Genomic DNA, 13,605 nt, shown 5'->3' on the forward strand with positions numbered 1-13,605 from the left:
AGAAAACATCCCTAACAGTCATCTAGAGCGGGATACTGCCAATCTTCAAATGCCAAGAAATGCAGTCTCTGGTCTGGATCAGGCCACCCAGACTCCATCCACAGTATGTGAACAGAGTCAGGTCCTCCCAGGTCTCGGCTGATCCAGCCTCATGCAGATGTCAAAGGGAAATGGTGATTGCCTGCTAATAGTAACGACCTCTGCACATCTGGCTCTGCAACCCCTTTGAGACAGCAGACCCCATTTACAGCCATGTTACCTTCCAGTAATTCAGAGGAACATTTTACTCTCTTCTTGGATACCGTTGCACAGTGCCAAATCCTTGTTTTAGATACTGATCTGTGGAGTAGTTACAGTTGTTCAAATGCTTGCTCATCTTGTGTATTTATGGGTTGAAACTGCTCTGGGGAACATCTCCCAGAAAGCACAGAGACATTTTAATGGCTTTTCTAAGCACCTTTGTCCTTTGTCCCTATTTAATCACTTCAGTGCCCATTTTCTAATTGTACACAACATTTTATTAAACTGTACAAACAGCACTGGCATTTAAAAAATTCCTGTTAACCGTTCTAGTTAAACATGATGACCAGCTGCACAAACTGTGAGCACAGATGCCCCCTGCATTTCATACAGCACAAACAAGGATTTCATAAGAATCACTGGACTGAAACCTTTTTCAGGGCGCTCTGCTTTTCTTGTCGATGTTAGGCACTTCTCTTGGTCCTGCAGGATTCGGTGCCTGCAGTCACTGCCAGCGATATCCCAGCACTGCCTGCAAGGCTGCATTCATCCTGTTGGGAGGTCCAAGTTGACAGCCTGGTCCAGCAGAGCCAGAAAGGCACCTCTGAAGGGAATCTGATTTTGGGATGACTCACCTTCTAAAGCTTCTCTTCTCCATGGACTGGAGGGGTTGATGCAACGAAGCTCCAAATGTATACACTTCAAGTAGAGCCTAACACCAACTTGGGTGACTGCCTAAGTCTAAGCTATTACAGAATCCTCTCTTTGGGCTTTGACTTAATTTTGACCAAGTATATAACTGGTATCTCAGTGACAAGCAGTAACTGGGAGGTTCTACATCTCTCCAACCTCAGAAAACAGTGCAACTTTATTTAAAAGGATCCCATGATGAAAGGATCACAGAAAAGACTTTTTTAAACCCATCTCCATTTCCACAGACTGCAAAGGGATAGAACACACAGCAAAATGTCACAAAGTGAAGGAAAGGACCACCCTCTCCTGATGTGCTGTCCTGCCCTGTGACCGTTGGGTGCAGCTCGTTGATGTATGTCCACCATGTGTGCCAAAGTGTTGGGACATCCTTTAGAGCAATAGAAAGTATATCAGCCTTTGCAAGGACTGATTACTACCTTTCAAGTAAAATATGCCAATGCCGTGACTGGAAGGACAGTTTTACGACCAGACAATGGTTTGAGGGAACCTCTTCCACCTTTCTCATGAGGTTTTAGGATAAAACTCAAGCAAGCCAAGTCCAGATTTTGCTCTGAGCCTGGCATGTGTGAGGACAGTTAAAGCTTTAGAACAGGGGTTCTTGAGGTTTTCTGCTGGACTGCAACTTCCCAACCTTCCTGACCAAGTACTAAGTGTAAACCACTGGTTTTCTGTATTGATCTTGACACTTGCCATGCCAATGATCCTCCCTCGGTGTTGAGTCCTTAGCTCCAGGGCGTCCGGTTGAGTTTTAAGAATGCTGGAACGGGCGCCTGCAAAGTCTCTTTGTCCTCCTGGAGCAAAATTGATTCCTAACGCCTGTGAACATTACTCTTAAAGTGTCTAGGAAGTAAAACTGCTTCTTCGAAACTTCTGTGTACACATGCACAATTCTGCACATGTACAAGTGGAGGTTACCAAAGCACCCAGCCTGAAGTCTTCCCAGATGCCCTCAGGCCTTGAGCAAACCACTTGTCCTTCAGAAGGAGGTGGGCCAAGGTGAGAATTGAAGAAATGGGCACCGTTATCACCAGAAGTTCAAATATACTTCTTTTTTCTTACAGAGAAACCCATTGATTGTGTGTTCAAGTAGTGGGGAACATGTTTTTTCACTTGCTCATTTTCAGGTGCTCTCAACTTCAAGAACGTTGGGAAAAGAGAGAAGAGAGACCAGAAGATACCACGAAGAAACTTCATCATTAGTGAGGAGTGGCTGGCATCTGCTACAGACTGGAATAAGCTGGAAGCCTCCAGGCATGGTACAAACTTTCACTGAGGTGTTTTTCCGGTGGGTTCTTGATAAAAATAACCATGCATAGTATTCAGTTGATAAAGTGTTACTCAAACCATTACAGAGAATCCCTTCAGAAAGGCAGATCTCAGGAAAATATTTTCTCCATTTTAGGGTTCACGAAAGAAAAGTTGCTGAACATATTTTGGTCCATGCTGTTAATCAGTGCTCTGTCAGCACAGGACAGTCTAGGTTTTTCATTTAGAAATTCCTTGTCAAAGTTGCTACAGTCACTTGGAGATTTCTTCAAGAAAAGGAAAAAAAAATTGATGTCAAACCACTAATATTCAGATATTCATTACAATGGTACTGGCCCTATCAGGCTGCTTCCTATGGGCTCAGCTCAACTAGTTGAGAGCAAGCTCAGCTCAGCCAGGGAACCCACAATTCATTTGCTCTTGGCCTTTTGCACCGTGATTAGTTACTCCAGCCCAAATGACGTATAGTAACATGTCAAGCTGCAGTGAACTTCTGTCTGAGCTCTTAATATCCGGCAGCCAGTGCTAATCACTTGCTTATTACCATCCTATTGAAGTCATAAAGGGAATAAATATTATATAGGAGGCACTGAGCCTGTGATCCATTAATTCAGCCAGGCAGGGATGTTACAGCTTTGTAACACAGCGGACTGGACCCATCAATTAAATAACACCTGTGAAGGATTGTAACATGAAAGTATGATGCACTTGTCAAATTAAATTGTATTATTGTTATTAATAGGACTTCAGTAGTTCAATAGGACTGTTATTAATAGTCAGGACTATCCCGACTTAGCTGACCACTTGGTTACCTGAACTGCTTTTCCTTCTTTACCTTCTGCAGTGCAGTGAAAGGTAATCCTTACAGAATGGGTTGCACTGATGTGGTTAAGGGAAGGTGTTTTAAGTGGCATCCAGACCCCTGCTATGGTAACTAAGAAAGCGATGAATAATTTATGGTTTCTCAGGTGTGGGCATGCCAGACCTGGGCTTATAGCCATCAGAAAGTAGTAGTCTTGATGATCAGGTCAGGCAGCCTAGCCAATAGACTTATGTAGTTCACAATTATCTTTCTAACGACTGTACAATAAGTGAGGCTGTGGTAGATCCAAATTGTAGGTGGTTTCAGCTGCTCGTATCTGGTGTACACAACATACCAGACAGCCTGTGAACAATTTAATCTGCGTTTGGACATTTAAGTAAGAGTCAACACTTTCCATTCTGATGGCCCAAGACCAAGGTCCTCCATCTACTTTTAGTCAGAGAGACTGCATGTGCAGAGCAACTCCAGAAGATATAACCCTGAAAATCTGAAGGCATTTTGAAAGCCTTCACTTGGTGCCTAAAACTGTTAATTCCAGTGTGAAGCAGACATTTACCCACCTTTAAAAGGCTGACTCTGTGAATCTAAACAGGATTTGAGGTCTCTGACATTAAAGACCCATGTCTGAAGGGTTTGGATTGTGCCCCTAAATAGATGGGTTTATAACGTCACTGCGGGTCCTGGCTTTGGTTTATTGCTAGCATGTGCTGGAGGGTTTAAATATTTGGGGAATAAATGATTCAGGAAAGAAAGACATAAGATGGTGGAACTGAAAGAAGATGCATCCTTACCACTCTTGGTTTGAAAGGAGGTTCCATCCTTCTTTCTTCTAAAGCTTCCCAGTTTATTTCACGGAAAAAGGCATGCTGGCGGATGTTCCCTCTTGCTCCCAGTCTTCTCTCAGGTTCTCTCACAAAAAGCTAGAATGTTGAAGAAAGAGAAATACCTTAGTCTTTTATCAATAACAGTGTGTTCATTAGGACAGTCCTACCAGGTAGGGGTTCAGACTTCAAACTCAAGCATGGTTGGTGAGAGTGTGAAGAACGTTCTACCTTACTAAATTTCTGATTGGGGAACCAGTTTGGGTTCTTAGCCTAACATGCCAAAACTGGGAGACCTTGGCCACATTTTTCCTTTGCAGGAGAGAGAGGACAATTTGCTACAGTGACAACAACATATGTGTCTGAGCATGCAAATATGCAACTACACAGCTGAAATATCTGGATTGCACTTGTGAGCTTTTGTCTGGACAATTTCTTCTTATCAGAAAATTTTTACGGTTGAAATATAAGCATAATTTGTGAAAATACTAGCCTAGACTATATGGGGTTGCATTCATCTCCTATACCTTTGGACACTTGGAGTGTCAGTATTTGACCCTTTATCATCAATAGAGAAAAACAGCCATCTTAGGTGCAAATAACCTGACCTCCTTTATACACTTAAAGATGAGATAAAAGACACTCTGGAAGTGCTCGCTTCTCTCCACTCACTAGCTCAGATGCTGACAACCACCTACTTTGTCAAAAGACGACTCCCCATTTCAAAAGCACTTTATTGTTGAAGGTCACCTCAAAATGGACTTGGGTTACATATGGTAGAAGTTTCTTGCTAAGCTATTTGGCCAACAGCGAGCATAAAATAGATAACACTCAGCAAAGAACTAATAGAAATATCTAATGCCAAAAGTGGCAGCAAAATAATCAGATGTATGGACCATTGAGGGCCTGTTTGAAAAAAACCCAGGCACTGGGTTTTGGTGAACACTGTGGGCAAAGCCTCACCAAAACTGAAGTGTCCTACAGACAACCGATTACTCAGCAGTGCAGACTCTGTACGTTAAATTCCGTGCTGATAATACAGGCAGTGAGCAGGGTGGAATAAGTAATTATCCAGAGTCAGTGGCAATGACAATAGCTCATAATGGAGAAAATGGTTTTTTTACTAAGCAAGGAAGTTTATTGATTGGTATAAAGAAGATTACTACCTCTAATCCTGACAGAAGTACAGGTTGTTTGTGCAGAAAGATGGCAGTGTATGTCCCAGAAATAGAAGTTCAAAATCTCAGTCTGCTATGGTATGTCTTCCTGAACAACTGCTTTTGATTGTTTTCATTATTATCATTTTATAGTGATACCTAAACATCTGAGCCCTGCTGTGCACAGCACAGATGCTAAAATTATCTCCTATTCCCCCTTTTTTTTTTTTGGTAGTGGAACGCTGTATGTTGTCCTGTTGCTTAGTAAATGCAAAAGTCAAGGTAGGGACTGTAGGTCAAATATGACCAAAATCTTGTGATGAAGAAGTTACCTCACATCAGCTGAGCCATTATAAGCCTCTGTACATGCTCACTCACCATGCTCCATCTCGAGTTAAAATGCCTTAGCTTATAGATCATGTTCAACAGTCCAAAGCCCAACTGAGGGAAGGTAGCTTGTTAGACTAATTGTAATTTGACTGCATTTTTATCTTGCAACTCTAGAATAATTTGCATCCCAAACCAGAAAGGCTACAATGATAAATGGCATGGGGCTGAGAAGGAGGCAATGAAAAAATCAGTGTATTAATGGACAGGAACCTAAAAGACAAGGAGGATGCCCATTAGAGGGAAACAGAAGTGTGCTCCACTCAGAAAGGACAATATGCATTTCTACCTAGGAGATTCAAAGGGCCAAAAATCCAGATGACTTGGTGCTACTAGCTTGAGTAGCTCCACCACTTCGGGATACAGGCTTTGTTTTCCTGCTCTTTAGCTCAGTGCAAAGATGCAAGATATTCTCTGCCAAAAATCAAGCTGAACACCAAAGCAATATACCCTAGATGTCCTCATATCTCAGGCACGAGAACTGCTTCAGAGTCATAATTATCAAGGATGTCACTGTAACCCTTAGTTTGAAGCCTGGCAGAGTATCTTCCTCAGGAGTTAACATGCCTTGCACCTTAGGGATTGCTCTGCAAAGGAACTTATCTCTGCTGGTATCTGATACCCTGTGGTACTACTTGTGGATGTGAGGAGCCATCATCACAACTCAGGAGAAAGAAGACACAAAGATGGCCTTATGACTTAGGTCAGGTGTGCTCTGAGGTCCACAGACAAGAAAGCGACTCTCTCTGGTCCTGTCACACTAAGTTTGTTTCTCTGAACAACAGCTGAAGGTGAACAAATCAAAGATGACGGTTCTGGCAAAAAGACTTTATTTCGATGTGTGGTATTTCTTACCTTCACCAAAATGTCCTTGGCATCCTTGTCGAGCCAGCGAGGGTAGAATGGGTTATCCATACGGATAGACTGGAAAAGCTCCTCTTCATCTTGGCCGTGGAAAGGAGACTGGCCAATAAGCATCTCATACAGGAGGACGCCAAAGGACCACCAGTCAACGGAGGTGTTGTACTTCTGCCCCAGCAAGATCTGCCCAAAGAGAGGAGTGACAAAAAGACAGATGCAAAATGTCTGATGTTTTTCAACTTCAGAAAGGTTGGCCAGACCCTGACCTTCCAACAGCCGCTTGGCACTGAGTGGGATAGCAGAGGTGCTTCCCCCTGCCTGCAGCACGAGCCAGAGCATCTGCCAGGGGTGCGGAGGCTGGGGCTCGAGGGGCTCCAAGTCTCAGCCTCACCTGGGTGCCAAAACAGTCCTTCACACTACAGATAACAGGTTGCATGTAACTCTTAAGTTACTCGAACAAATCTTTGCCTACCGGAGACATCTCTAACATAAAAAGTGAGGTAAGTCATCTTCTGCCTGCTCTCCAAGTTATCCCAAGGGTTCAGATCAGGCTTGTGAAGTCCAAGAAGACAAATGGTTAGGCATTAGCATTTTGGGACTGATTTAACTCACACAAGCTCGTATTTTAAAATTACAAGTGTGGCAGTGTAGGGGTACTTTAGGACTATCAGTCAGTAAAAATGGTGGGAATCTATCCCAGCAAAATCTGCCCCAGGAAAAACATGAGAAAGCGGTTGCCGATCTGTCCTCTTGAGACCAACTGAGTTATAGGTAGAGGAATGGGCATTTGTCCCTCAGTCAGTCCATTGGTTTGTGCCTTTCTGTGTCAGCTACAAAGTGAAGGCTACATCCAGTGTGTGGGTACTGGGGGGTCAACTGGAGTGACGACCTCCCCTAAGAAGGGATGTGGCCTTTCCTGGTGGCCAGACACCACCAAGTTCTCAACCTTCCCCTCTGGAGAAGAAAAATTAATCTCACCTGCCTTTAGATATCTGTTATGGAGATACATAGAGCTGAACTAGTTATCATTACCACCTTTTATAGTCAAGGAAGAGAATCAGTCCAATTTTAGACATCCAGCTAAATATCTACCCGCTGTAAATACAACCCCCCTATTTGTCTCCTTTGGTTATCAAGGAGTCTAGACAACTTGCTCATACATAGATATTTACATTGCAGATGTCTAAAGGTACATGTGATGACTATGATGTCTAGGATCCTTATCAGAATTTTAGAGCTGGAGAGGGGAATAGTTCATTTTAAGGCACAATCTTCACGCTTGAGCCCACAGCTTGGTTGCAGTGTGATCCTTTATACTATAGCCACGGTGTAGGTATCAATGACAAGCACTGGAGATGGCTTAATACCAGTGAAAACAGCTATCAGGATCAGTACATATGAAACTACTGATAGTTGAAAAATTATGATTTGGAGAGGTGATCTTTACTGCTGGCTCTGAGCTACAGTGGAAGTAGGTGAGTAATTTCTTGACTGTTTTCATACCTTGGCTTCATTGCTTGTAAATTGCCCCTTGGGCCCAGATTCATCTTATTGCCTAAAAGTTATGTGTCTTATTAATTCAGTTATCCAGAGTCTTTCCATAGTTGATGGAGGGAAAATGGCAATTTAACTGACTTACACACCTAAGATAGGGAGGGATGACTTGTCTTCTGGGATGCTTGTCTTTCTACAACACTATAAAGTGGCATCTAATGCCTCATTTTTAGATTAATTCCCCACTGATGTACCTGTGGCATCAGCAAAACAGGACCTTAGACAGAAGTCTAAACCCAAGCTGATGCAGAATGCTCATGAGTAACACCTTTGTCTCCAAAAATGCCAAAAGAGGAGATAAAAAAAGGACAAAAAAAGCTATTTGAATATAAGATGCAATATATACACTCAGAGCCAAAAAAAAAAAAAAAGGAATCAGCAAGACTCTGTAATATATTTCTTCTGGATCACTTATAAACAAAATCATCTCAACCTTTCCTTCTGAAAAGACACATTATTTTTATAAGGCTTTACCTCTTAAAGTACAAAATGTCTGGAAATTAAAATTAAATGTTTTATGACAGTCAAAGAAAAGATTTATTAGCTTTGCAATTCTCTGGAAAAAATAAATAAACTCAGCAATTTCATTTCAGGTTAAGCAATTTTTTTTTTTTTGGTCAAATATTTTTCAAAATAAAAAAATTGCTTGTCTACTGACCCAAAGCCCCCTTATTTACACGGCTGTAGCCAAGGTGCTGGGTCTGTAACAAATTACAGTGCTAGAAGCTGCATTGAAATACTGACAAAAAGTCCAGTGCTCCTGCCTCTGGCAGAAGAGATGATCCATAAACTCTAGCAGTGCTTTCAATTTAGAGGTAAAATGCTTTATATGCACTCATTGAATCTCTAAAATAAATGATGGTGCAGAAATAAAACTCTGAGCTATTTTAGTCTTTCTCTTTTCTATGAAGTAAAATCACTGATAATGGATTATTACTTGGCTCTATTTTTTTTTAGGATCAGAAAATAGCTTTTTTTTTTTTAAGTAAAAGCATATTGAAGTGGAATAAAAGACAATTGTGGCTTGATTGCAGAGCATGCTTACACCTGCTTTTAGGCAATACAAATCCAATTGATTTGAAGAGATCAGCCCTTGTGTCAGCAGTGGTGTAACCTAGATCAGAATTGAGCCCTTGGTGCACAGTAAAAGATCAATGAATTATAGTGGAGGGGAAAATACCAAAAGCTTTAAAAGCTATTTGGAAAGTACCAATATCCATCATGGAAACACTAAAACCAGGAAATGGGATCTTGAAAGGCAAATAAATGGATTTTAGAGTGATGTTGGACATGATGCATGGATGACTCGTAGGTTCTTCTCTGAGCTGAAAAATGTTTTCTTTGGCCTCAATTTGCCACCTAATTACTCAAAGCCTCTCCATAGTAAGATCTCTCATTGTGTGAAGTCACCAGGTTAAGGGAGCTTTCTCTTTTCTGAAGACATCTGGTCCAAAATATCTAAATTTACCAAATTACCCCAAACCCAAATCCCCCCACAAGTCTCTGTCTGGGAAAAAATAGAAAGAAATAAGGGGAAGGGCAAAGGATCTCGCTATGGGCAAGCTGGAGTCTGGGGTCTGTGATGACCCAGTTTTATTGCATGGGCACATAGAGGCCAGATTCAGCTTTTCTCCACCAAGTATCAGTAGATATCAACTGCAGAAGGAGAAGAGGAACTGTTGATATATTTTTGCATGGAGCTTGGAGACTGCCTCCATGCAAGCCCCAGCTTTCCTGAGTCAAGGGGACGGAGCAGGACGTCAACACGAGCTACAATCTCTGCCTTGCCCTTGTCAGCTCAAGCAAATCCTGGCCCTGATACAACTCCATCGTCTCTAGTTTTAGAGCCTCCTTCACCAGGAGGCAGCTTGTGGAGGCACGTCCTCCAGGGATGGGATTCATGCAGTGATGTGAGATGCTCGGGCACTTTGCATAGCCAAAAGAGAGAAGCAGGTAGTCCAGAGCCCAGTTAGCAGGTTGGGTCCCAGTTGTCCTCCAGACAGCAACACCTCTCCTCCGACTGCTGGCATTTCGAGGGCGAAAATCAGGATGTATGACCACTCTCTTGTTTATGTCTCCAAGCATCTCCATCCCTTTTACAAGCAGCTATTGGTTGTTTTTTATCTTTACAGACCTTCAAGCCTGTGCTCAGTTTTAAGGTTATGCCTCCCATGGCAGAGCCTTTTCAGAGCATATAGTGCCTTATTCAGCTCTGGGAGGATGCTCATGATGCAGGCTGTGTTTGCAGCCAGCTAAGAACCTGTCTAAGTAATGGAGAAGTCCAAGTTTATGGGTGCCATCCCTATTCAAGCATCAGAGCATATCCCAGAGAGAAGGTAAACCCCAATCTCTGCTTTATAGTGGATCCAGCCCCTCTTCTCTATCTAAAGGGTGTTTAATCAATGAGGAGGGAGAATCACCTCCAAGTGGGCATTTTGTCTCACCTTTCTCTATTTTCTCACTCAGGTTGTGATGAACATCATCCCTTAGAAGTGCCCATAGCTCCCTACCAGCTATGAAGAAGCCTGTACAGCCATAGAAGCCTACTGTTAGCTAGCTAGGGAACATGCTTCCCATTCCTCGTGCTGTTTCTGTCCCTGAACTGCAGATCTACCTCTTGGAGCTTCTCCTGCCATGGCTCAAACTGGATTTTCATTAAGAATTCTGTTACTTGGTTAAGCCAAGCACCACTTTCTTCCCAGGCCCATTTGCACAAAAAATGAGTTAGCCACAAAAATAGGCAATGCCAGACAGCAACGCAGACTCTGAGTCAAACTGAAATCCAGTTTCTAGCCTGGAACTACTCAAAAGCAGGTTATTACTCTTTGCACTCTCCACCACTGACTGACAGTCATGTCTTAACACATGTTTTCTCTCCAACAGAAGCATGCTGACCTCCCTGGACCCCACACCTACCTCAGGAGCGATATAGTCAGGAGTCCCACAGAAAGTACTTGTCTTCGCATCCCCAAACATGTTCTCCTTGCACATCCCAAAGTCAGCAATTTTGATATGCCCCTCATTGTCCAAGAGGACGTTGTCTAGCTTCAAGTCTCTGTGGAGGAAGAGAAGGAAACCCCTTCTTTAAAGTGTTGAAGAGCCACACAAGTTATTTCAGCGGGTTACACTTATTAACTTGCTATCTGCCTCTGTGTAGTGCCTACATGTTGCAATTACAAAGGAAGGTTGAGGGGCAAATGAGGAGCTGCTCTCTTAGACTTTGATATCCCTCTTCTTCTTCATTCCTGCTGTCCCAGCACTGATTCATTTGCTGGAGAAGAATTTATCCAAGACATCTTCTAAAAGCTGCCTCCTTCGAGGATGCAGAATAACGAAGCTAAAAAGGGCTTCGTTCCTGCCCTAACACAGCCTGGAGCAGGTGAGCAAGAAGGGACCAACTAATGCTCACTTTTTCCTTCTCTGGGAGTCTCAGTACTCTCTCAGAAGCTGCTGCCAGATGTCCCTCCCAGTGCAGGCTCTACAAATGCTGGAAGATGTAAGGATCCGCAATCCCTGCATGGCTTGCGGAGGGTCAGAATAATCCCAGACATCAGCAGAACACCCACCACTTTTTCACTGCTGGGCTGCACTGTTTGAGCCCTGGGGATTTACAAAGCCCTTCACACGCAGCTGCCAAGATGTTGTCAGAGGTTTCAGGCTCTGAGCTACTATGGGAAGGAAAGAGCCCAGAGAGAGAATAAAAGGAAATGCACAGAGAAGGAAATAAAAGCGAGTGAGCTGATGAATCATGGCCATTGATGGAGAACAAAGACGTCTTCACGTGGGAACAACCTCTGAAAGTAGAGAAAAATATGTAGAGAAGGAAAGAAAAAGTCAGAAAGAAAGAAAGGCTGGCATGGCTTCTTTGTTAATTTTTTTAATATCTTACCTAAAGCTTTTGCTTTTCATTGAAATAATGACTCAGGGAGATGTTTGGATCAGTGATGCTGCACTTCACCTGGGATGTAGGTAGAATTTGGGTTACCTGATCTCAGAGCACCCACGTTCCTGCACTGCCTATCCTGTGTTATCATTCACTGCTCCTTCTCTGGGCTCCCAAAGCACCCAGACACAACATTTGCTTGTGTCCACAGCTGAGGATACAATTGGTCTTTTCCAACCTCTGCTGCTTCACAGCCTACACATATTTTCCACATCTCAGGCAAAAGTCCTAACCACGAGGCTGCAATATAGCTACCCTCCCAGTGACAAATCTTTTACAATGTGGTTTTTTTCAGAAATGGCTCTGACTCCCTCAAAGAAGGTAATTTCTAATGCATGATGTTCCTGAGATAATCGCCGACAATTGCAGGAAAGATGGCTGTTCAGCCTCCCTCTATGCAAAGCTCCTTGTCTTGGTTCAGCCAGGTCCCAGTCAGGGTGGGGGCACCTTCCAGTGTCTACACGCTAAATTGTCATGGGGAAATTGTTCATTGCTGCTAGAATATGGCCCAAGAAAAAGTGGGAGTCATCAATCAAAAAGAAATATAGAGACAACCGAGACATTTGCCTTCCAAGTGGCAGACACTCATGTTGTCACAATTTCCAGCTGGAATGACTTATTTTAGTTACACCATTGAGATCAATCTCTGGCTGCCAGCACCGCTTTTATTCATCTGGTAGATCGAAGCAAAACAAAAAACCCATCACCTACAGTTCGCTTTCATTATTTTGATGAGTCTCAAACTCATTGGCTTCAGGGATTGGAGTTTGTGCCAAAAACGCCTCTGCTCATTCATTAAAATTTAAGCCAACATTTCCAAACGTGGGTGCATGAGACAGAACAGCTGGATTCATTATTCTTACTACATCGCAAGTGATGTAGTTTCAAAAATGATTTCTATTCACTTTCCTAAATGCTTAGTTAGCTCTGACTGAGATGCTGATGGCTGCGCGTTCTCAACTGACCTCGTTGTCATTGTCTTCAATAAAAAAAGGAAAAAGGGGTAGGACTGGTTAAATCTTTTCTCTCCAAGCTTGGTATCTAAAGAAATGCTGCACAGACTCCTGGGAATGAGCTATTTCTTCCTGTCCCTGATGTCTAGCTATCTCAATTTGCCTACATCTCCCAAGGCTCCAGATTCTAAACCTCTCTCTCCTTTCATGACACACCACTGGTGTAGAAATTCCAAATAAAAATGTAAATTATAAACAAAATGTCAGCATTAACAGTCCTGCCACAAACTCACGATATCCTGCAGATATTTTTAATCAACTTTTCTGAGAAGTCTGAGTAAAAATGAAGACATGGTTAAGTGATTTGGGCACTTCAGAAAATGTTTCCTTTCAGTCATCCAGAACAATAATTAGAGCCAGAAACTTGCTGAGACCCCAGAGATCATCTTAGCTTTATGTCATTGATATTGATCCCATGTTTACTCAGTCACCATCATTGGTCAATAAAGACTATAAATGGCTCCCACATGAGTACTAGTAATTAATAATAAGGAGAGTTTATATGAACCAAAGCTTGCATTTTAATGGGAGAGTGGATTGTAAACAAGCCATTCACTTTTAGCATTTGTTCTAACGTTCACACTACATGGCAAACATTGAAATAAGCTCATTTTGGTTTCAGCAAACACTGTTGCTTTAGTGAGCTTTCTCATTTGTTTGTGACAAGCTATTTGCTTCCTGCTTTTACAGAAAGCTGCAATGTAGTAACTAACTTTTCCATGAAAATGAGCTGGACTAGAGCTCCCCAGAAATTCAGTTCCTCCTTTTGGTCATGGGAAAGCAGACTGTGGCCTGATTTCTGCAGCCCTTCTTGCTCCCATCTTGT

The 13,605-nt window shown here is 42.6% G+C and overlaps 1 protein-coding gene across 3 annotated transcripts in view; it reads right to left on the reverse strand.

The window, feature by feature from the left end:
* Window positions 1-478: 478 nt before the first annotated feature.
* The window catches only part of PRKCQ (protein kinase C theta), a 45,645-nt gene continuing 32,518 nt past the window's right edge, over window positions 479-13,605 (reverse strand). For all 3 annotated transcript variants that reach the window (XM_075024615.1, XM_075024614.1, XM_075024616.1), the window contains 4 exons: window positions 10,740-10,878; window positions 6,264-6,452; window positions 3,835-3,963; window positions 479-2,486 (listed from right to left, as the gene is read on the reverse strand). In XM_075024615.1, coding sequence (XP_074880716.1) covers window positions 2,331-2,486; window positions 3,835-3,963; window positions 6,264-6,452; window positions 10,740-10,878 — 613 coding nt within the window. In that variant the 3' untranslated portion in view covers window positions 479-2,330. The remainder of the gene's footprint in view (window positions 2,487-3,834; window positions 3,964-6,263; window positions 6,453-10,739; window positions 10,879-13,605) is intronic.

The sequence above is a fragment of the Buteo buteo genome, chromosome 4 (genome assembly GCF_964188355.1).
Source record: "Buteo buteo chromosome 4, bButBut1.hap1.1, whole genome shotgun sequence".
In the NCBI taxonomy this organism is placed as follows: Eukaryota; Metazoa; Chordata; class Aves; order Accipitriformes; family Accipitridae; genus Buteo; species Buteo buteo.